Consider the following 25503-nt stretch of genomic DNA (forward strand, 5'->3'; position numbering starts at 1 on the left):
AGCGGCACAGGGAAGGAAGGCGGGCACAATGATTTTGATAAACAAACAGCTTAGTCATGAAGTGGTGGCTCAGGAAGAGGATGATCAAGGAAGATGGCAGCATTTAACAATTACCAGTCCAGTGGGAACGCTCAGTATATATAATGTTTATGGTCCAAACTCGAAACAGAATTAGTTCCATGACACCATAAAAACCATAATTCTCTCAGACAAGGAACCTAACATTATAGTGGCGGGGGACTTCAATGCAGTGCCAGACTCAGCGGAGGACAGGAGTAAGGGAGAGGGTGAGTTGGGACACGGGGACAAGGGCTCAGCCCACAGAGAGGTTTCATTGGAGGATGTAAGGACTAAAAGACATTTGGAGACTAACTCACCCACATGACAGAGAGTATACGCACTTCTCTCATCCACATAACAGTTGGTCTCGTATAGATCAGATTTGGTTGTCTTTGGAACTGGCAAACGGTGTGCAGAACTGCATGATTGAGAGTATGCTGATCTCAGACCACAGTCCGGTGAGAGTGGGCCTTAGAGAGAAATTCAAGAGAGGATTAGACATTATATTGAGATTCCCGTCATTTCTCCTCAGACAGGACAATTTTCACAAGATAATAAAGGAATGGTGGGAAGAGTTCTCAGAAAATAATAAGGAGCATAGGACGACCCCAGTATTATTCTGGGAAACGGCGAAAGCGGTCTTGAGAGGGCGTTTGGTGGGGTATGCGGCCATGGTCAAACGAAAGATGAACGTGAAATACAACAATCACAGCGAGGCAATGCGACTAGCGTATACTAATTATTTGGCAGTCAGATCTATCACGGCAAAAGATAGGTGGTTGGCGGCCAAGAGAGACTTTGACGACTGGGCAAAAAAAAAAGGAATAATTATTTTGGTCACATAAAGAGGCTGATCTCCATAGATTTGGGAATAAGGCGGGGAGGATGCTGGCAAATTTAGCAAGGGGCAACAGAAAGATGACGGTAATCTCTACAATGAAAACAAAGGGTTGAGGGGTGACATCGGATCCCAAGGAAATTAATAGGGTGCTGGGAGAATATTACAGAAAGTTGTATGGACCAGGACATAACGACATGACTGATGAGGCGGAGTGGCTAAGACAAGCCCAAATACCCAGCTTAACGGAGAAGGAACTGGAAGCCTTAAACGCAGATATTACAGAGGAGGAGGTCTCAAAAACAATTGGGGAACTTAGTACTAATAAGGCTCCAGGGCCCGATGGTTTCAACAGCGAATTCTATAAAGCCCTCAAGGATCTGATCTCACCGGACCTAACTTCAGTCTTTAATGCGATTCTGGGGGGAACAGAAATCCCTAAAAATGCTAATATAGCATACATTAAATTAATACCTAAGGGAACCAAGGTCCTGGACGACCCTTCGAGCTATTGGCCCATCTCGCTCGTCAACCAGGACTTAAAAATAATGTCTAAAATCATGGCTGATAGATTGGCCACGGTCTTACCTAGGTTAATTTCAGAACATCAAATAGGGTTTATAAAAGGGAGAAATGCGGTGACCAACATTAGGAAGACGATTTTAGTGGTTGACGCAGTTAGATTGGGGCGCACGAAGGGGAGGGCAAGTCCTGCATTAGTCACACTCGACGCTGAGAAAGCGTTCGACAATGTTAACTGGAGCTGGTTAGACAAGGTGATGGAGGCCGCAGGGATCTTGGGTAAGATGAGACTCTATATTAACAGCCTATATGCCAACTCAGGAGCAAGGATCCACACCCCGGGTTTTTTGTCCGACGTGTTCCCCCTGATGAAAGGGACGAGACAGGGATGCCCGCTATCCCCCCTATTATTTAACCTGGCAATTGAACCCCTATCAAGAGTGCTGCAGGGTCATAATAGTTTCAAAGGGATCAACATAAGGGGAGCAGAAATGAAGATAGCGCTCTTTGCTGATGACGTGATTTTATTTATGGGGGACCCTGGTGCGGACCTGCCCCGGACACTTAGCATGATAGAAAAATTTGGCGCCTTTTCAGGTTTTAAATTAAATAAAAAGAAATGTGAGCTGCTATTCCTGAGCGGGGATCAAGGGCCAGCTGGGGGTATCTTAAGTGAGGGGCATGTGAATGGAATTCCGGTAGCACAATCATCAGTCAAATACCTGGGAGTGCATATAGGAAGGACGGTGCAATCAATTTATAAAATGAACTATGGTCCACTGATCAGAAAAATCATAAATCAATTGAAGGGCTGGAAGGGACTACCCCTGCCATTATTGGCAAGATGCCACCTCATAAAAATGATGATCTTCCCTAGGCTGCTGTACCCCTTCCAAACGATTCCATTATTGTTAACACTAAAGGATGTCAACAGACTCAACTCAGTGTATGCAGATTTTATTTGGAGGGGAAGGAAACCCAGAATAAAGCTACGTACGCTGATGAAGTCTGTGGAGGAGGGAGGGATACATTTTCTGGACATCAGAGGGTATAACGTTGTGTGCATCATGAGACACGTGATTGATTGGCTGAGAGGAACGAGTAGACACTCGGATTATGGTACGGAACTCAAGTATGTAGAACCATGGGATCTGACGTCTATTCTTCACTCCCCATTGTCCAAGGTTGAAGGTCACATAAGAAACTCAGTTATATTCCGAGACACCATGTTGGCCTGGAGATTTGTAAGACGGAAATTGGGACTTTCATGGAAGGTATCAAAATACCTAAATCCTTGGGCATCACCAAACTTCCCCCAGGGGAGAGAGAATAAACTATTCCTCAAATGGAAAGAGAAGGGCATTAGGAGAATGATAGATGTTATGAATGTGGAAGAGAGAAGGTGGATGACAGGTCGGGAAGTGCTTGATAAATACAACCTCAATGGCTTCCACATTATTCAGTACGAACAATTGAAACATGGAATAATTAGAGGGCTGGGTGAGATTGGAAGGGAACTGAACAAGAGTATGATTGACGAGCTTATGGAAGGCAATGTAACAAATTTAAATGTCTCTCGAATATACCGAACATTTAGAGGTGTGCTAATATCCCGGGAAGATAGTCGTACACTTTTAGCATGGAAAAAATAATTGAAAGGGCAAGAAGTGGTGGAGGTCATACTGAAAGGATGGGTTCAGATGCGGAAACAAGTCACCAATGAGAGCTGGAGAGACACGCAATTTAGGATATTACACAGGGCGGTTTTGGGTTTCAACATACCAGGCAGAGAGGCACGGTGCCCTAAGTGCCACAAAGAAAAAACAGACGTTACATGGCCTGTGGGAATGCAGGACGATAAAGAGGTTCTGCAATCAAGTCGGAGCACTAGCCCAGACAACATGGAGAATTTCCTGCAAATCAGAGTTAATGGTGTGGATTTTTCACTTCTTTGAGGGTGGAGTTAGAGGGGGACTGAATCCTCAGGACAAAAAGACATTTGCAATCATACATGACATAGCCATGATAGCTAAAAGGTGCATCCTAAGGCACTGGATACAGGAGGAGGCTCCATCCACAGGGGAAGTCATCGGGGAACTACATAATCTTTTGAGGATGAAGAAACTAGAAGCAGAAAGGGACAAAGACAATAAGACTACCAAGTTTTTTGGGAGATGGAAAACTTTTATTGAAGTTTATTTCAAACAGGAAGAAATAAACCATTTAGTGGCACCTTTTAGGCATACGGAGTGGTACCTTCTGAATGAAATGCAGGGCAGCTTGGGAAAGTTGAGGATTACTTAGTGGGGACTAAGGTGAAGGACAAAGGAAGATGGTATGGCATGATCAAGGCACGGCATCAACATTAGAAATATTAAAGAATGGCACAGGGGCTCAAGGGTTTGTTTCATGATGTTATGTTCGGATTTTATAATTTTGACTTATTTTATGTCAATGTAACCTGAAAATCATACTTCTTATGATACGATATTGTATAGAATTTGTAAAATCAATAAAAATTGTTTTGAAAAAAAAAAAAGAGAAAGGTCAAATAAAAACAAGACACAGTCCCTCATTCACCACTGACTAAAGCAGTGATGATATCAGTAATCTTGCATGGCCTCACCGCTCTCACAGGGTATCGCGGAGGGCAACGACAAACCTGGATTTTCCCACGGGCGCTAACATCAGAACCAGGCTTCATAGCTTTTATTAGACAATTGCTGGTTGTCGTGGGATCACTAGTCAAAAAAGAAGCAACTAAGATTTACCAAAAGCAGTAAAGACTAGAGATGAGCGAACCGGTCGCGGTTCGGCTCGAGGTCGGTTCGCCGAACGGGGGTCCCGTTCGAGTTCGGTTCGTCGAACCGAACTCGAATCAATAGGCTATAATGGGAGGCAATCACAAACACATAAAAATGCATTATAAATGTACACAAACAGTTAATAAACATTGCCATAACACTTTCCGGTCCCCGCGATCCCTTCTGCACTGTCTCCTGCCGCTATTCCATCCGATGATCGCTTAATCCTCCCGGTGACCTGCTCTGCCAGCAGAGATGCAGGACCTATCGTGACGTCAAAATAGCCATGTGACCAGTCACGTGGGTATTATCTCATTGGCTACAGACTGGTCACATGACTATGACGCGTCATGTAGGACCTGCGAGTGCATCTCTCCAGTACACGGTGCACATATGTGTATCGCCGTGTACCGGCAACATGTTCTAGCACACGGTCGACTCCCCGTTCCGTTAGGGACCGGCTGACACAGCCGGTCATTAACAGAGATCACCGTTGCCATAGCAACGCAGTTAGCGGTGACGTCACCGCTAACCGCGGCTCCGAGAGCACCATTGCTATGGTAACGCGTCTGTCAGCGTTACCGCTGTTACCGCTAGCAGCCAGCACTGATCACTCACGGAGTGAAGGCTGCACGCTGCTTCACGATTGTAGTGAGGATTGTAGTGAGGATGAGGTTCCCCAGCCCCAAGTGATGAGCTGGTGCACCTCATCCTCACTACAATCGTCACTACTACTACACTAGAAAGAAAGAAGACAGAAGAGCAGGATCGTGGAGGGCTGACAGGGGGTAATAAAGATGGAGTCTCTAATGTGTCTGTGTATTTCTATTAAAGTATTTTTTCTCTGTGTGGTGTTTTTTTTTAACCCTTTATTGGAGATTCTTAATGGCCGGGTCAAACGTGCCTGACATTAAGAATCTCTGGCTTAATACTGGCTAGTAAAACAAAGCCAGTATTAACTCATGATTACCCAACAAGCCACCCGGCTCCAGGGCTGTTGGAAGAGTTGGATACAGCGCCAGATGATGGCGCTTCTATGAGAGCGCCATTTTCTGGGACGGCTGCGGACTGAAATCCGCAGCAGAGGCGCCCAGAAACCTCGGGCTAACCTGTGCTGCGGATTCCAATCCCCAGCTGCCTAGTTGTACCCGGCTGGACACAAAAATGGGGCGAAGCCCACGTCATTTGTTTTTTAATTATTTCATGAAATAAGTGAAATAATTAAAAAAAACGGGCTTCCCTATATTTTTGGTTCCCAGCCGGGTACAAATAGGCAACTGGGGGTTGGAGGCAGCCCGTGGCTGCCTGCTGTACCTGGCTAGCATACAAAAATATGGCGAAGCCCACGTCATTTTTTTGGTGGGCAAAAAAATTCTGCATACAGTCTTGGATGGAGTATGCTGAGCCTTGTAGTTCTGCAGCTGCTCTCTGCTCTTCTCCATACAGATAGACAGCAGCTGCAGAACTAGAAGGCTCAGCATACTCCATCCAGGACTGTATGCAGAAGTTTTTTGCCCCCTGAAAAAATTATGTGGGCTTCGCCATATTTTTGTATGCTAGCCAGGTACAGCAGGCAGGTACGGCTGCCCCCAACCCCCAGTTGCCTATTTGTACCCGGCTGGGAACCAAAAATAAAGGGAAGCCCTTTTTTTATTATTTCATGAATTTCATGAAATAATTAGAAAACAAATGACGTAGGCTTCGCCCCATTTTTGTGTCCAGCCAGGTACAACTAGGCAGCTGTGGATTGGAATCCGCAGCACAGGTTGGCCTGAGCTTTCTGGGCCCCACTGCTGCGAATTGCAGTCTGCAGCCGCCTCAGAAAATGGCATTTTCATAGAAGCGCCATCTTCTGTCGCTGTATCCAACTCTTCCAGCACCTGCCTGCTATACCTGGCTAGCATACAAAAATATGGCGAAGCTCACGTCCTTTTTTTGTAGTTTTTTGGCAAAAAAAATAAAAAATGCTTCCCTGGATTTTCCATTGCCAGTGAAGGTAACACCAAGCAGTGGGGGTTAGCAGCCAGTAGCTGCTTGGATTACCCTTAGCTAGCAATACAAAAAATGCAGCGGGAGCCCATATATATTTTTTTTTAATTATTTATTTAAATAACTAAAAATAAAATGGGCTTCCCTGTATTTTGATTGCTGGACATCACAGTGCTGTAAAAATAAATCTTTAAAAAAATGACATAGCGCTCCGCGGTATTTTTGATTCTCAGCGCAGATAAAGCAGACAGCTATGGGTTGCCACCCCCATCTGCCTGCCGTTACCTTGGTTGGCAATCAAAATACAGGGAAGCCCATTAATTTTTTCTATTTAAAAAATAGTTAAAAAAAAAAATGACGACGGGTCCCCCCATTTTTGATAGCCAGCTAGGGTAAAGCAGACGGCTGTAGCCTGAAAACCACAGCTGGCAGCTTTACCGTGGTTGGGGATCCAATGTGGAGGTCCCCTCAGGCTCTTTTTTATAATTATTTTATAAAGATTAATAATTACACAATAAAAGTAGGGTCCCCCCCAAATTGGATCACCAGCCAAGGTAAAGCGGACAGCTGTGGTCTGGTATTCTCAGGGTGGGAAGGTCCATAGTTATTGGGCCTTCACAGCCTAAAAATAGCAGGCCGCAGGCACCCCAGAAGTGGCGCATCCACTAGATGCGCCAATCCTGGCGCTTCACCCCAGCTCATCCCGTGCCCTGGTGCAGTGGCAAACGGGGTAATAAATCGGGTTGATACTAGCTGTAAAGTCACCTGAGATCAAGCCCAGCAGTTTGTGATGTCATGGCGTCTATTAGATACCCAACATCATAAACTGTCAGTACTAACAAAAAAAAAAAAAAAAAAAAAAAAAAATCGACAAAAGAAATTTATTTGAAAAAACAGTCCCCAAAACATTTCCTCTTTCACCAATTTATTGTAAGAAAAAAAATAAAGGGGTCCCACGACGACTCTGGACTGTCTAGAATATGGGGGGAGACACTCAGGGAATGTATCCCCCATTTTCTAGGAGTGCGGACCCTTCATGTGAGGAGTGTGGGTGCAATGAATCTGCACTCACTCTTCTCGGGTCCACAGCAGCAGAGTCCATGTCGTAATGGTTGCTACCAAAGCTGCAGTGCCCTGCTCATGAGGTCATGGGGCATGCCTAATCAGGAGAACTACTGTAGAGGAAGCTCTGCTCACTGGTATATAGGTGCTCAGAGGTAATAATAGATAAAATTAGTGAGTAACCTCGGCACTCTAAATCTCCCAGACTAAGTCAGTAAGTCACAATGGATAGTAATGCAAAATCACTCTTTATTGGTCCGTATTAAGAAAAAAAATTTCATAAGCATATATGTTTTTGTCCAAAACAAGTTACAAATGACGTTTCGGCCTGAGCCTTTGTCAGATTGGACTTATCTGCATGTAATCATGAAAAATGACAATAATCATTATCACATAAGAGTGAGAGAACAATAACATAAACTCGAACAATGTAGAGGTACAATTGGGATGCAGCAAAAAAATTGCAACACAGCAAGAAATGAAACACATGATACAAATGTCATAATACAGTACAAGGACAATATAGTAATGACAAATATGGGGTCAGAGTAGGCTTAGACAGCTCTGGTACGAAAGAGATGTCAATCATAAAGTAACATGTGCAGTAGGTGTAGAGCTACACTATGCATGGCAGAGCTAATGGGTAGACCGAACATAGAAAAAGAACGGAGAAAAAGTGGAGAAAAAAATGGAGAAAAAGTGGAGAAAAAGTGGAGAAAAAAGTGGAGAAAAAGTGGATAAAAAGTGGATAAAAAGTGGAGAAAAAAGTGGAGAAAAAAGTGGAGAAAAAAATGTAGAAAAAATGGAGAAAAAATGGAGAAAAAGTGGAGAAAAAGTGGAGAAAAAGTGGAGAAAAAATGGAGAAAAAGTGGAGAAAAAGTGGAGCACCCTTTGGTGCCTTTCATGTGGCACTAAGGGGTGCTTAGCTTTGTATTTAGCCAAAAAAATGAAAAAAAAAAAATGACGTAGGGTTCCCCCTAGTTTTGTAGCCAGCTAAGGTAAAGCAGACGGCTGCAGCCTGCAGACCACAGCTGGCAACCTCACCTTGGCTGGTAATCCAAAACTGAGGGTACCCCACGCTGTTATTTTAAATTAAATAAATAATTTAAAAAAAAAACACGTAGGGGTCCCCCAAAATTGGATCACCAGCCAAGGTAAAGCAGACAGCTGGGGCCTGATATTCTCAGACTAGGGAGGTCCATGGTTATTGGACTCTCCCCAGCCTAAAAATAGCAGGCCGCAGCCGCCCCAGAAGTGGCACATCCATTAGATGCGCCAATCCTGGTGCTTCGCCCCAGCTCATCCCGCGCCCTGGTGCGGTGGCAAACGGGGTAATATATGGGGTTAATACCAGATGTGTAATGTCACCTGGCATCAAGCCCTGGGGTTGGTGAGGTCAGGCGTCTATCAGATACCCGACATCACCAACCCAGTCAGTAATAAAAAAAAATAGATGACAAACACATTTTTATTTGAAAAAACACTCCCCAAAACATTCCCTCTTTAACCAATTTATTAGAATGAAAAACAAATCCAAGTCTGCTGTAATCCAAGGGGTTGCCATGACGATCCACACTGTCCCAGTCAATGAAGAGCAGGATGTTCCCCATTGGCTGGGAGAGCAGTGCAGTGACCTGAGCTAACATCAATGGGTCAGCCCAGGTCACTGCAGTGCATGACAAGTGCTGCTGTCAGCGAGGTACATTACCTGCGCTGATCTCCAGCACACTGACAGCCCCTGTCACTGAGTTCAATGACCGCCGCCTTCACAGCCAAATATCGCGAGAGGCCCGTGACGTCACCGCTAGTCAGTCTCGGGTCGGAAGCGAGAGGTGATGTAACAAGCGGCGGCCATGGAGGACAGTGACAGCGCTGAGGTCGGGATGGCGGGACTTCATCACCGCAGGTAAGCCGAGCGGGACCATGTGTGTGTGTGTGTGTGTGTGTGTGTGTGTGTGTGTGTATATGTGTACATGCCGCGGGCAGGAGGGGGTGGAGCGAGCTGAGCGGGGAAGTGTGGGCTTCCTGCACGTAACTAAGATAAACATCGGGTTACTAACCAAAGCGCTTTGCTTGGATACCCGATGTTTATCTTGGTTACCAGCTTCTGGCAGGCTGCCAGCGATGGCTCCTGCACACTGTAGCTGTAAAAAGCCCTGCTTTTTGCTGCTAGAACCGTTCTCGAACGTATCTAGAACTATCGAGCTTTGCAAAAAGCTCGAGTTCTAGTTCGGTCTCGAACAGCCCCCAAAATCACTCGAGCCTAGAACTGGAGAACCTCGAACCACGAACCGCGCTCAACTCTAGTAAAGACCCTGCAGGCACTTCCTCTAGTGAAATGTTTGGCTAACTGTAAAACAAAGAATCAACTTCTTATGAAGGTTTTGAAGAGAAATGTCCATCTGTTCATTTTTATTTGGGTATTCAATAATATGCATTAAAAGTTATGTTTTAATGATATTATGCAATACAATCCTGATAACTGGAAATCAGACTTCACATCAATATGGAGAATTTGACTACTTTTTAAAGAATTTCTTAAATTCAGGCATGTGAAGAGCTTTTGACAAGTAATTCTTACAATGTGAAAAAGAAAATGGATAAGCTCCTGGTTAATAAACTAATGTCTACTGTACTATCATGAACACTAGTTTAGCCATAGACTTAACATCAAGTCAAGGGATAAATAGCATGATAATATCCAATGGTTGTACACACAGGTGACCTGCTCCTTTTATAACCATAGTTCCACATATGTGTATTTTGATATAAACCACTTACTCAATTCACATGTATGTATGGTTTGAGAAGAGAGCCCAACTGTGCAAGTTATTGTTCTTTGCTAAACCATGTACAAGACACCACACAGACTCTTCAAGAATATAGTGTTCTCATCAGTTCAGATATATAAATAATCATTTCTCCAATGCTTCAGTAATGATGCACTAATACTTAAATATATCCTTTCATTTTAGAGTACAAACAAAATATACGCAATCAAGTAAAATTAATGAACCATGTACATCTTGTGAGATCTGGGACATTGAATAACCTTTGAACTGGTTTTCAAGTTTACTCATTGACTGATGTATACCACTGCATTGCTGGCGGCTCGTGTGCATTGCCACAGTACTTACGAACAGCGATCTCCGGCGCCATTTCATTGAACACACTGCGGTGAAGACTATGAGAAATATTGGCACGTGCGCAGGTTTTTATTTTTTTTTTTCTAACCTTTGTGCACGTGCCAATTCTTCTCAGTCTTCACCACAGTGTATTCAATAAAATGGCACCAGAGATCGCAATACACGCATATGCGGATTTTGACGACATTTTAATGAAGATCTCAGTACTGTGGCAATGCGCACATGCCGTCAACTACAGCAATGACAGGGCGGCACAATATTCAAATACAGAAAATGGAGCAAGTCAGGAGGACAACGAAGGAGGAGAAATAAGCGTGAGAACCCAACCCACAAATACCTGCACATGTTGCACATATCAATCAAAGTGCAGTGCTTTTCTGCAACTTTGATTAAAGTGCTTTAATCAATAAAGCATCACATCTTTCTATAACAGGTATGCCTGCATTCAGGATCTTAGTGCCTGTATGGTACTGCCTTTACGTCATATAGCAAAATCCTGCTGGATGGTCCGTTTTAATATGAGTGTATGATATCGATGGACTCAAATGGGTGGGAGGAGGATAAAGAACTGGAGGTTTGGGGGGAAAAGGGTGGAAATGACGGATGGACAGGCCCTAACAATGAACCATACACCTTAAGCTGGACCCTCACAGATCTATATGTTACCTAGCAGCAGAGGTTGGCGCCCAAGTGTCATGTCATGGTGTCCTCACTCAACATCGGCTGACCCTATCTCACCCTATCACAAAAAAATGCAAACATGAGTATTTCATTAAGTCCAGTAGGTGTCTGTGTTTTTAGGGATTAGATCCAATGTGCCGCACGGTCAAGTATGAGTCAGTCTCAATTCCCTTCCCGTATGGGTGGTTTCACAACATCAAAAATCATAAATGTAAGTACCCTGATACTTCTCGAATGGACCTGGTTTATGTGATTAGCTAAAGGGGTCTCCCTCTGATTTCTAATCTCTCAGATGTTTGCCCACCCTTCTTCTTAGCTCACACCACGAAATAGAGAACGTCTGTTAATACCAACCCTCAAAACCCTTTATATGTTTTCTGTGATAGGGTGAGATAAGGCCAGATAGGGACAGCTGGCGTTGGGTGGGCTTGCCATAACGTGACATTTAGCACGCCGACCTCCGTTGCTAGGTAGGCAATAGATCTGTGGGGTCCAGCTTAGGGTATGGTTCTTTGTTAGGGCCTCATTGCCTCCCTTCTTTTCCCCAAAACTGCCCACCTCTCCCTCCCATTTGAGCCTATTGATATCGTACATTCATCTTAACTCAGAAATACACTGTCTTACTCTTTTATACAGGTTATCCTGCCAAAATAACATTTATTAGTTAAGAGTCTTATGACTCTTCATTATAGATATGTAGCAAAGAGATTTGTTTCCTTAGTCTACATTATTTGAATTGTATAGGTATATACCATATATGTTTTTGTGAAATATACACCCACCTATTGTGACTTATCTAGGTCTAATTACCACATTGGGTTTTTTTCCCCCTGTGTGGGAAGACATAGGAATTCTTAAAGCCTTTTGTGTATCCAGTACAGCTGCATCTCTGCATTCCACATCTCGCAAGCAGAAGTGACAAGTGTGTAAAGAACTCAGCAGACAGCCATTAATGTCTAAACCACTGGCAAAAAAAGTGAGTACAAGCCTAAGGCGGGCTTTGCACACTACGACATCGCAGGTATGATATCGGTGGGGTCAAATCGAAAGTGACGCACATCCGGCATCGCAGTAGATATCGTAGTGTGTAAATCCTTTTTGATATGATTAACAAGCGCAAAAGCGTCGTTATCGTATCATCGGTGTAGGGTCCGACATTTCCATTATTTGTGAAAATGGCCAACTTGTGCCCAAAGTGTCAATATTTTGTGTGGTAACCATTATTTTTAAGCACTGCCTTAACTCTATTGTGCATGAAGTTCAAGAGAGCTTCACAGCAGCCACTACAATCTTTTTCCATCCTCCAGGATGAAATCACGTAGCTGGTGGATGCTAGAGACCTTGCACTCCCCCCACCTTCCATTTGAGGATGCTCCACAGATGCTCATTAGGGATTAGATCTTGAGATATGCTTACACTGTTTTTTTTAGCAAGGCAGTGGTAGTCTTGGAGCTGTGTTTCGGGTCGTTATGATGTTGGAATATGAAGGAAAAGCACCATGCTCTCTTCTGTATATCAACATTTATGGTTCACTCAATGAATTGTAGCTTCCTACAGCCGGCAGTATTCATGCAGCCCAAAGCTATGATACTCCCACCACCATGCTTGACTGACACACTTGTCTGTACTCGTCACCTGGTTGCCGTCACACACCCTTGACACCTTCTGAACCAAAAAAGCATATCTTTTTCTCAACAGATTATAGGATATGGTTGTAGTAATCCATTTCCTTAGTCTGCTTGTCTTCAGCAAACTGTTTTTGGGCTTTCTTGTGCATCATCTTTAGAAGAGGCTTCCTTCTGGGACGACAGTCATGCAGACCAATTTGATGCAATGTGCGGCATATGGTTTTAGCACTGACAGACTAACCCCCCCACCCCTGTAACCTCTGCAACATTGCTGCCAGCACTCATACGTCTATTTTGAAAAGACAACCGCTGGATATTATGCTGAGCATGCGCACTCAACCTCTTTGGTCAACCATTTCGAGGCCTGTTCTGAGTGGAACCTGTCTTGTTAAATCGCTCTATGGTCTTGGCCGCCATGCTGCAGCTCAGTTTCAGTATGTTGGCAATCTTCTTATAGCCCAGGACATCTTTATGTAGGGCAACAATTCTTTTATTCAGATCCTCAGAGAATTCTTTGCCATGAGGTGCCATGTTGAACTTCCAGTGACCAGTATAAGAGTTTGTGTGAGTGATAACATCAAATGTAACACACCTGCTCCATTAACACCTGAGGCCTTGTAACACTAATGAATCACATGACACCAGGGAGGAAAATGGCTAATTGGTTACAATTTCTCCATTTTCACTAAGGGGTGTACTCACTTTTGTTGCCAGTTTTAGACATTAATGGCTGTGTTGAGCTATTTAGAGGGCACACCACATTTACACTGTTCTACAAGCTGTAAGCTAACTACATTAGATTGTATCAAAGTGTCATATCTTCAGTGTTGTCCCATGAAAAGGACTAATAGACTATACATATACTGTGTGTGTATACAGTTTGGAAAAAAAGTATTTAGTCAGCCACCAATTATGCAACTATGAGATACAAAATGAGAAAAAAAATCCAGAAAATCACCTTGTCTGATTTGGCAAGATTTATTTTTTGCATATTATGGTGGAAAATAAGTATTTAGTCACCTAAAAACATGCAAGATTTCTGGTTCTCACAGACCTGTAACTTCTTCTTTAAGAGGCTCCTCTATCCTCCACTCATTACCTGTAGTAAAGGCACCTGTTTGAACTTAGTATAAAAGACACCTGTCCACAACTTCACACAGTCACACTCTTAAACTCCACTATGGTGAAGACCAAAGAGATGTCGTAGGACACCAGAAACAAAATTGTAGCCCTGCACCAGGCTGGGAAGGCTGAATCTGCAATAGGCAAGCAGCTTGGTGTGATGAAATCAACTGTGGGAGCAATAATAAGAAAATGGAAGCCATACAAGACTACTGATAATCTCCCTCAATCTGGGGCTCCACGCAAGATCTCACTCCGTGGGATCAAAATGATCACAAGAAAGGTGAGCAAAAATCCCAGAACCACACGGGGGGACCTAGTGAATGACCAGCATAATGCCAGATGTGTTCCCCTGCTTAAGCCAGTACATGTTCGGGACCGTCTGAAGTTTGCTAGAGAGCATTTGACTTATCCAAATGAGTATTGGGAGAATGTCATATGATCTGATGCAACCAAAGTAGAACTGTTTGGTAGAAACACAACTCATCGTGTTTGAAGGAGACAGAATGCTGAGTTGCATCCAATTAACACCATATCTACTGTGAAGCATGGGGGTGGCAACATCATGGTTTGGGGCTGTATCTCTGCAAAGGGACCAGGATGACTGATCTGTGTACATGAAAGAATGAATGGGGCCATGTATATTGAGATTTTGAGTGCAAACCTTCTTCCATCAGCAAGGCCATTGAAGATGAAACGTGGCTGGGTCTTTCAGCATGATAATGATCCCAAGCACACTGCCAGGGCAACTAATGAGTGGCTTCGTAAGAAGCATATGAAGGTCCTGGAGTGGCCTAGCCAGTCTCCAGATCTCAACGCCATAGAAAACATTTGGAGGGAGTTGAAAGTCTGTGTTGCCCAGTGACAGGCCCAAAACATCACTGCTTTAGAGAATATCTGCATGGAGGAATGGGCCAACATACCACCAACAGTGTGTGCCAACCTTATGAAGACTTACAGAAAAAAATTGACTTCTGTCATTGCCAACAAAGGATACATAACAATATATTGAGATGAACTTTTGTTATTGACCAAATACTTATTTTCCACCATAGTTTGCAAAAAAAAGTTGCTAAATCAGACAAGGTGATTTTCTGGATTTGTTTTCTCATTTTGTCTCTCATAGATGTGGTCTACCTATGATGTCAATTACAGGCCTCTCTCATCTTTTTAAGTGGGAGAACCTGCACAATTGGTGGCTGGCTAAATACTTTTTTTTCCTTACTGTGTATATCTATCTATCTATATGTACACACCATATTTTTTGTTTTATAAGATGCACCGAATTATAAGACGCACCACGAGTTTAGATGAAAAAAAAAAAAGGTGGGCAGCAGCGGTGGCAGAGTGGGGTCACAGTAGGCAGAGACTGTGCTGGCAGCAGCGGCGGGTCAATGGTGGCAGCGGTGGGTCAGTGGTGGAGCAGGCTGGTGCGGCAAGTGTCCCAGTCTGTCCACGGTCCTGGCTTCAAATGATAGAGCCCGGAGCGGCGCGTGCGCAGATGGAGCTCTCATCCAATAGCTTCATCTGCGCACGCGCTGACTCCCGGCGCCATCATTTGAAGCCAGGACCGCGGACAGACTGGGACACCCTCAGCACAGCTACCGCAGTCCGCACAGCCACCCGCACAGAGAGACAGCCGGCCGCTGGGACAGAGAGGCAGCCAGCCGTTGGCGCCAGGCTCCCGGCTGCCCGCACGCACCAGGCAGCACGCACCCAGTCATCCTCACACAGAGCCGCACAGACAGTCCCCCAAGGTAAGCTATATTCAGATTTTAAGACGCAACCCTCATTTTCAAATTTTTGGGAGGAAACATGCGTCTTATAATCCGAAAAATATGGTATGTTATTTATATATATATATATATATATATATATATATATAATATATTGTGATGTGATCACTGGTGATGTGCATGAGGGGAGATATGTGTCGCTGTGACTGCTGCAATCAGTGATGTGAACCCGGATGTAGTACTCCAGCATATTAGGTGCTGAGAGGGTTAATTTGTACTACCTGGTCGGGTTTGTAGTGGACAGCTAAAGAGATGGGTGGGATGGCTGTTCGCCATATTTCCACTTCAGGGTGTGGTCCCAGAGGTAAAAACCAGGCCTCTGGACACACTCGGGGGTGCTCTGTATTTTCCTGTGCTGGAGGAATAAGTTCTGTCTTTTGTAAATGGATTGTGGCTGATGATAATAAACCAGGTGAAAACCGACACGTGAGATGTTCCTGCATCTATCTCCTACAGCTGAGAGAGTGGCTCTACCTCAAGTGGTGCAGACTGCGTGCAAGAATCCCGGGCCGTTTATACCTGCTGCAGAGGAGCTGGATGTCCTGTGTTAAGGCAGCCATGAGCCAGGGAACATGGTCAGACACCATGGATGACCTGATTAAGCACCTGGTGCAGGCCCAACAACAACAGCAGCTGGCCCAGCAGGAGTCGAACAAGCTGTGGATACAGCAGCAGCAATTGGCTCAGCAGCAGCTGCAGCAACAGTAGCGGCAGATGGACGTCCTGGCAGAGGTAATCCGTGGCAGAGCGACCAGTCCAGGTGATGATGCTAATGTCCAGAAGGCGGTAAGGCGAGCTATGCAAAAGATGACTCCGGGGGATGATTTTGAGGCTTTCTTGACTGTGTTTGAGAGAGTTGCTGAACGAGAAAAACTCCCGCCGGAGCAGGGAGTGGAGGTATTGGCACCATATTTAAGTGGAGAGCCACAAAAGGCCCATTATGAAATTGCTGTACAGGACGCTAAGGAGTATGACAAACTAAAGGCTGAAATTGTGGCACGCCAGGGTGTGACTATGACTGTTAGGGCATAACAGGTCCACCAGTGGGCATATCATGGCGACAAACCCCCTCGCTCGCAAATGTTTGACTTATTGCATCTGGTACAAAAATGGTTGCAGCCAGAGTCCTCCACCCCAGCGCAGATGGTGGAGCGGGTCGTAATGGACAGGTTTATTCACTCCCTTCCGAAGCCAGTGCAGACTTGGGTTGCCCAGGGAAACCCCTTGAATGCTGACGACCTAGTTGGCCTGGTGGAGAGGTAGTAACAATAGCAGGGACTAAAACTTAACTTTTACTAGTTATCACTAAAATGACAATAAAATGACAATAAAGTGCAAGTGCAAAAATACAAATAAGGTGCCAGAAATACAAAAATGGAATAATCTCACCCGATTTTTCTCCACAGGCAAGGATACCAAGCATACACAAACAAGGCAGGCTGGAAACACCGGGGTAAAGTCTCAATTTGTCATGTACAAACAACCCTTGTTGTGCCCCATGTAAAGCTTCCGCCCTAACAAGGGCAGCACCCTAGTGAGCTGTCTGCCCCGCAACCATATCAAAAAGAAACACCCTCCCAACGCATTTCCCTCTCAATAGGGAGAGTTCATCAGGGGAGAGAGAAAAAGGGGGACTGTATATCAACCTGCAATGGCAGGGATAGGTACAGCTTGGACCAGGTACCAGACCTGTATGTTAGGTCCAAAAAACCTGGGTGTGCAATGATAAACTGGTACACTGGAAGTTAGCCCACCCACAACTATATACCCATTGAGATAATTAATAATTAACTGCAAATGTCAATCAATAAACAAATGAATTACCTGTAATAGTCCCATGCCAGACGCTTCCATATGCACATAATGGCGTCAGTGCCATATGATTATCGCGTCTGAGATCATATCCAGTCGCAGATGCGTCTGATTTCCGCGCTCCAAAGTGGAGCGCATATGGTCGCGATAATATGATTAAAGTCACATAATAGTGACGCAAGTGCGATCATGCTTGTGGAGAAGTGACTCCCGCATTCCACAATGGGACGCAGAAGCGTCAGGCTAGACAAACACATGGCCAGGTCACATGATAAGACGGCCGCTATAGATACGCCCATTATTCCAGGGAAGTAAAACACCGCCCAAATTCACATGGATTACTTTGTTTAGCACCACGACAGCGGCGATTCCACAAAGAATTAAAGTAGTACACAATATATAACGCATATGCGCTAAAGAAAAACAGCAGTTACAAAGTGACTACTAGAGAAATTATGATGTTTAGCAGAGGCACCAATAAGGCCCCTAAAAGATCTAGCCCATATGGGAAAACCATCCATAACCTTAGATATGGGACCAACGGAGTTAGAAAAAAGAGGCAATTCAAAAAGTATAGTACTGTGACATCCTTATTCCCAGAAACCATATGGGAGTCAGAAATGCATGCAGGCATATTCTCCAGGCTCTCCCCATTCAGTTTCATAACTTTCCCATCCATTTCCTCAGGCCCTTTGTTGGGTCCAGCAGAAAATTACTCGCATTTCCCATTGACTTACATTGTACTCGCTATTCGTAACGAATGCGCGAGTATTACAAAGTACTCGTTATGAGTGTAGCGATTACGAATATTACGGTACTTCTTATCTCTAGCTGTGATATTACTGCTGCATCTTGTTAAAGATCTGGGGTAGAGGTGGAGAGGTAGCAGTGGATGAGAAAAGTATATTTTTAACCACAGCAAGCCTATGGAATACAGAAAAGTAGGTAATAGAATATCCTTTTTAAGAAAAGTATGCTTCCTATAAACCTTTGTGAGCAGCATGTTGTTTGTTTTTTTTTAATTTAGATTAAGCTGTTGACATACACATTATTTGGAGGGGGATGTGTCATTACATGTTAAGCTTTGAAATTAATGAGCAAATATTTAATACATTGCTCCCACAAGCGAAGCAGTCATTGCTTCTATGATAGAATACGATATACAATGACATACAAAGTGCTACAGAATTTTTAGGATGTAATCATCTACTTTACTCACCAAACATTTATGTGGCATTTTCTGTGTTTGAAAATGGACTATAATTCTAATTCTTTTAGTAATTTCTTTATACAGATGGCAGCAACAGGCATAAGATAATTTTATTAAGCTTGTGTACAGGTCAGTACCTCTCCACACAACAGGATTTGTTGTAATAGCTATGAAAATCTTATCCAAAAAAACATTTTTCAAATAATTTAATGGACTTAGAATAAAAAGCGTAACAATGGGAACTTGTGATAAATTTTATTTTTTTTGCCACAGTAAATGATGAACAATGCTTCATTCATATAATGTATTCTTAATTTTACTAATATCTCAAAACATTCAAGTTCATTTAAAATTAAGAGTATTTCTTTGTAAAAAAAAAAATAAAAATGAATAATTAGATTCACAGTCAAGAGGTTGCAATCACATTTGAACAGTGAATACTGTATTTATGACTACAGTTATCTGTCCAGACGATTAATATAACGAAGGCCGTGTGTCCCATAGGAATCATAACAGTCAAGGTACGGGAGATTGAGCCACTCCGGCAGGTAACTTGTAGTGCTGTAGACAAAACACTCTATGGTGTTAGCAGCTGCTCTCCCCTCAGGTGAATCATCTTTACCACCCCACTCCAATATTTCAATCCTCTTAATAGTGCGTTGGTACATGTCTGGACAGCTTTCAAATTCATCCAGGAATTGTAGCATCTGGTCATCAACTGAATATATTTCTCCAGCAATATGGTGGCCTTTTCCTGGAATATTCAGAAGGAATGGTATATTTGCTTTGTGAGCTATCACCAGTGGATACTTATCTATTGTTCTTCCTATGCCTTTAAATACAGCTTTTCCATGGTTTGGATCTGTCATAATGTGATAGTTTGGTTGTCCCTTCTTAAGGGTTCCATACACAAAGATATCGTGCATTTTCCTTTCTAGAAATGTAAGAAAACAAAAAAAATGTTAAAAACAGCTTTGGATGCTTAATTTTTTAACTAGTTACTAGTAATGATTGAATCTTTTGAAATTTGAATTCACCAGGTTTGCGGAATTTTTCTCAAAAATTGGATTTGCAGAAAATAATGATATTGCAAAGCCTCCAATTTGCCTGACTTCTACGGTATAACAAGCAGCTTGGTACATACAGTATATGGTCTACATGTTACCTATATGGAGTTGATATAAGTAATTTTGCAAAATTTCCGATATTATTACTATTGCATGCAAATGTTTATTAACCAACCATTCATTTTACCAACTAATGTGCTGCAAAAAGAACACCAAATGGAATTAAATGGCAACTAATGAACGCTGTGTGTGAATGCATTGAAGCAATATGTCCTCATGCAGGCCAGTGCCAGCCTAAGGATGTACTTTCTGGGGTCAGTTAGTGCGCAATGTGCTCTCGTCCCACAGATGAAGAGAGCAGTTGCAGCCCCACTGTCCTCAGTGTGATATATGTCCCCAGCTTTTTCAGTGATATACACTGATAAGCAAAAGGGTAACAGAGTTTTAAATTTTTGACTTTCAGGCACCATATCTCAAAATCCCCTACAACTTTGAGTGTGAAACTACCTTCATTTTATAGACAATCATCTTGGCTATGTCATACATACATACATTTGAGCAAGGAAGGAAGGTTTCCAGCATCCACGTCCAATGGTATAAAAAATTATTAGGTATGCATTAAAAGATTTAGAAAGTCAGATCCTGAGTATTAAAAATCCCCATGGTGATATGGGATATAGTAGATGGAACGCGTTTCAAGCCTACAACACTCTTAATCCCAATCCATACTATTACAGGGTGGGGTGGAGATTTAAAAGAAAAAAAAAAGTTTAAAGGATGTGACATCACATAATGCAGTTTCTCTTTTCTTGGGAAATTTTCTTCATGGATGTTCCTCAATTCGAACCAATGTAATTTCTAGTACACAAAAAGAAATTGTAAAAGACCAAGAGCAAAACAGTAACAATGCAGTGACATGACAAGAATCTGCATAACTAATCATATACTAAATAGTTGCAAGACAAATGTATGTATGAGATAACCAAGATGATTGTCTATAAAATGAAGGTAGTCTTACACTCAAAGATATAGTGGATGGTGAGATGTGGAGCCTCAAAGTAAAAGTTCAAAACAATGTTAACCCCTTTTGCTCCTCACTGTATATACCCTAGCTCTCCCCAGTAATGTATATGGCCCCATTCTTCCCCAGTGATGCATCTGCCCCAGTCCCCTCCTGTAATGTATATAATGTATATACACATACACATATATATAAAAAAAAATCATATATAATACATACAGCAGTCCTGGCATCTCGTATGTGACGTATGTGCTTTACAAAACTTATCACAAAGAGTTGACTGTGCTCAAGATTGACTCAAACCTGGAAAAGCAGTTGTGAAAAGCAACAACATCAATACCACCGAACATCGCAGCCTCACTAAGGACAAGCAATTCCAGCCATGACATTAGGGGTGAGTTAATTCATTGTTTTACCAAATGTAGCTAGGTAATTTTCAAGTTGATAATTTTGTGAGGCACCTGAATGGTACAAAAATCTAAATGGCCCTTAGCAGAAAAAATGTTCCCCACTCCTGGGTTATATGTAATATGCTGTTCTGCACTGCCTCTCATCCATGTAGGACGTTATTACAAGGTGATTCAATACGTGGTGTGAGTACACATACTCGTGGCCCCTTCAGCCTGTTATTTTCTGGTTGTTGAATTTAAACTCTGTGCTCATGTTCCTTGACTCCGTACCCTAAACCTTATTTGAAAAAGGCAATGTGTGCCGGAAACGTTCGGTGGTCCGATTTTTGTTTGAGTCATTTATAATAAAAACAATTTTCAAGCACAGCATAATTTTTGTAGTTCTTGGTGTGCCAGGGTTACTCTCTATATAACCTTCATATTTTGAGTCATAACTTACATTTTATGTTGATGGAGCTCTATGAGAGCTAGTGTTTTACATAATGTGCTTTTGGCTTTATTCATTCCATTGTGGGATACATACATACAATTTTTTTTATCATATTTAATTGTTTTTGTTTTGTGAAATGAGATGAACGGATGTATTTTTTTTTAATGTCATCCATGGAAGATAAAAATTGATGTAGTGGTATAGAATTGATAGATACCAATACAGTGGGGGGGAAAAGTATTTAGTCAGCCACCAATTGTGCAAGTTCTCCCGCTTAAAAAGATTAGAGAGGCTTGTAATTGATATCATAGGTAGACCACAACTATGAGCGACAAAATGAGAAAACAAATCCAGAAAAATCACCTTGTCTGATTTTGCAAGATTTTATTTGCAAATTATGGTGGAAAATAAGTATTTAGTCAATAACAAAAGTTCATCTCAATATTTTCTTATATATCCTTTGTTGGCAATGATAGAAGTCAAACTTTTTCTGTAAGTCTGCACAAGGTTGGCACACACTGTTGGTGGTATGTCGGTCCATTCCTCCTTGCAGATCTTCTCTAGAGCAGTGATGTTTTGGGCCTGTCGCTGGGCAACACGGACTTTCAACTTTCTATGGGGTTGAGATCTGGAGACTGGCTAGGCCACTGCAGGATCTTCATATGCTTCTTACAAAGCCACTCCTTCGTTGCCCTGGTGGTGTGCTTGATTTCATTATCATGCTGAAAGACCCAGCCACATTTCATCTTCAATGCCCTTGCACATATATTAGCATGTTAGTACGCCAACAGGGGCGTGCTAAGATGCTATGTGGGCCGGCTTTCGACTAGTTAATGGCCTCATTAGCATATAATAAATGATCTTTAGAAATAGTTTTTCTAAAGATCTGTTTATTTATGCTAGTGTATACAGGAACAGTTTGACAGATATTACTAATATGCACCCAGAACTGCTTGTGGTTCTGAGTGCATATTGCACCTGACAGGTTCACTTTAAGATTGTGTACTAGCTTTTTTCCATACTCCAGCATGCGCACGTCCCTTTCGAGGGGGGGGGAAAGCATCTGGCAAAATTTACTCTTCTACAGTGGATCTAACAGAGAAGTAACCCAGTAGTCAGCCAGATTTCTGAAATCAGGTTGCAGATAGTATAAGAAGGCGCTAATCTGTCTGGCGCTTCCATGAGGTCCAAGTCCTTGCTGTGTTGATGGCAGGTTAACACTCAGCTTGCTTCCTCCTTCCCTCCCACCAACCATGGACAACAGAGAGAGGATCAATATCTTAATCCCCTAACTATTGCGAGCCCATCACCTCTTCCTCCTCATCCATTTCTTCGGGGCTTCTACCCTTCTATTAACAGTTTGTTTAGTACCCTAAGCCCACCTTGATCACTGTTCTCCACCCTCCCTTGCCACCTGCCTGTGTGACGACAGTCTGAACCTTAGAGATATTGCTTTCCCTTCCGCATCCTCCTCTTTCTCTGGGAATACTACCTCCTCTCACAGACTATTCAAAGTCTGCTTTAGCATGTATATGACTGGAACAGTGATTCTGATGACTGCATTTTCAGCACTATCTTAGTAGTCATTTCTAAACTCTGCAGAAGGATGCAGAGATCCTTAATTTGTGCACACTCTGCAACTGTGGTTTTCCCCACAAACGCATCATGTTGGCCCAGTGTACACCTAATGGCATACTGCACCACGGCTCGTCGCTGCTGCCACAGTTGATGCAACATGTGAAGAGTGGAATTCCACCATGTCGGCACATCACATATCAACTGGTTAACTAATAGGCTGAAAGACCTCTGTAGCAATGCAAGTCGATGAGCCATAGGGTGCGAACAGCGGAAGTCAGAACACACCAACTATGCCTTATGCAGCAGCTCTTCCAGGCTGGAATAGGACGTGAGCCATGCAAGGCACGTGTGTCAGTTTGCCCCTGGCAGCGCTGGATGGAGGTGGGATGGATTCTCTTTGCACTGTTGGAACGTGTGTTACATTAAGGCTATGTACGCACTGAGCGTTTTTGCGCATTTTTCAGGTGCGTTCTTGGGCTCAAAACTGCATGACTTTGCTTCCCCAGCAAAGTCTATGACTTTCATTTTTGCTGTCCGCACACTTTTTTCTTTAGCTGCGTTTTTGAGCTACAAAAAAATGGACATGTCAATTCTTTCCTGCATTTTACTGTGTCTTTCACCCTTGCAATGCATTGGAAAAATGCAGCAAACAGCAACCAAAAATGCACCAAAACGCGGTAAAGACGCATTCGTTTGTACCGGTGCGTTTTTTGCCGTGGGTGCATTTTTGTGCGTTTTTTGCAGCCAAAAACACACAAACGCATAGTATAAAAAAGCTATGTGCGCACATAGCCTAAGGGAGAGCTTGAGGGCGCAGGTGGAGACCTTAGAGAAGGCAGAAGCAGTGGAGGAAGTGATACGGGTGCATTTCAATAAATTAGAATATCATCAAAAAGTTAATTTATTTCAGTAATTCAATATATAATCATTACAAACACAGTGATCAATTTCAAGGGTTTATTTCTGTTAATGTTGATGATTATGGCTTACATCCAATGAAAACCAGAGTCATCTCAGAAAATTAGAATAATTACCACAAAACACCTGCAAAGGCTTCCCAAGCATTTCAAATGGTCCCTTAAGCCTGCTTTACACGTTGCAATTTGTTGTGCAATCACGTTTGCGATGTGACACATCCAGATCGCATATGTGATCTAATGAGATCGCACATAGGTCGTTCATTTGCTGTCACACATGCGTTAGAAGTCTATGTTAAATTGATCAATTTTGTGTGCGATCCTTTAGATCATGTGTTCTGTGACGTATGCATTGGGCACCCTTTTTTTTATTTATTTATTTATTGACTTGCCAAGCGTGTGTAATGTGTAGGGATGCGTTTTTACTATGTCATCTGCCATTCAGCTCTGCTACATGGCCGCTAACAGCAGCCACAGACAGCCATGTAGCAGAGCTGAATGGCAGATGACAGCAGACACAGAAAGAGCCGCACGATCACTGCACCTAATCACAGCAGCCGGTGGGCGTGTCTATACTGTGCAGTGAAATAAATAATTAAAAAAAATCGGCGTGCGGTCCCCCCAATTTTAATACCAGCCAGATAAAGCCATACGGCTGAAGGCTGGTATTCTCAGGATGGGGAGCTCCACGTTATGGGGAGTCCCCCAGCCTAACAATATCAGCCAGCAACCGCCCGGAATTCTGGAACTGTACACAGCTCTTCCCGATTTGCCCTGGTGCGTTGGCAATCGGGGTAATAAGGAGTTAATGGCAGCCCATAGCTGCTACTAAATCCTAGATTAATCATGTCAGGCGTCTCCCCGAGATACCTTCCATGATTAATCTGTAAGTTACAGTAAATAAACACACACACCCGAACAATCCTTTATAAGAAATAAAAAACACAAACATATACCCTCGTTCACCACTTTAATAAGCCCGAAAAAGCCCTCCATGTCCGGCGTAATCCAGGATGGTCCAGCGTCGCTTCCAGCTCTGCTGCATGGAGGTGACCGGAGCTGCAGAATACACCACCGCTCGTGTCAGCTCCACGCAGCAACTGAAAACAGCCGCGCGATCAGCTGAGCCGTCACTGAGGTTACCCGCGGCCACCGCTGTATCCAGTGACAGCGGGTAACCTCAGTAACAGCTCAGCTGATCGCGCTATTCCCTTCATTAGCTGGATGGAGGGCTTTTTCGGGCTTATTAAAGTGGAGACCGAGGGTATATGTTTGTGTTTTTTATTTCTAATAAAGGATTTTTTCGGGTGTGTCACTTACAGATTAATCATGGAAGGTATCTCGGGGAGACGCCTGACATGATTAATCTAGGAGTTATTGGCAGCTATGGGCTGCCAATAACTCCTTATT

The 25503-nt window shown here is 43.2% G+C and overlaps 1 protein-coding gene across 5 annotated transcripts in view; it reads right to left on the reverse strand.

The window, feature by feature from the left end:
* Window positions 1-18913: 18913 nt before the first annotated feature.
* The window catches only part of TMTC4 (transmembrane O-mannosyltransferase targeting cadherins 4), a 186343-nt gene continuing 179753 nt past the window's right edge, over window positions 18914-25503 (reverse strand). For 3 of the 5 annotated variants that reach the window (XM_075336704.1, XM_075336702.1, XM_075336703.1), the window contains one exon: window positions 18914-19604. In XM_075336704.1, coding sequence (XP_075192819.1) covers window positions 19129-19604 — 476 coding nt within the window. In that variant the 3' untranslated portion in view covers window positions 18914-19128. The remainder of the gene's footprint in view (window positions 19605-25503) is intronic. The other 2 variants (XM_075336700.1, XM_075336701.1) reach the window with 1 other exon arrangement.

Source organism: Anomaloglossus baeobatrachus, chromosome 2, assembly GCF_048569485.1.
Source record: "Anomaloglossus baeobatrachus isolate aAnoBae1 chromosome 2, aAnoBae1.hap1, whole genome shotgun sequence".
NCBI classification, from domain to species: domain Eukaryota; kingdom Metazoa; phylum Chordata; class Amphibia; order Anura; family Aromobatidae; genus Anomaloglossus; species Anomaloglossus baeobatrachus.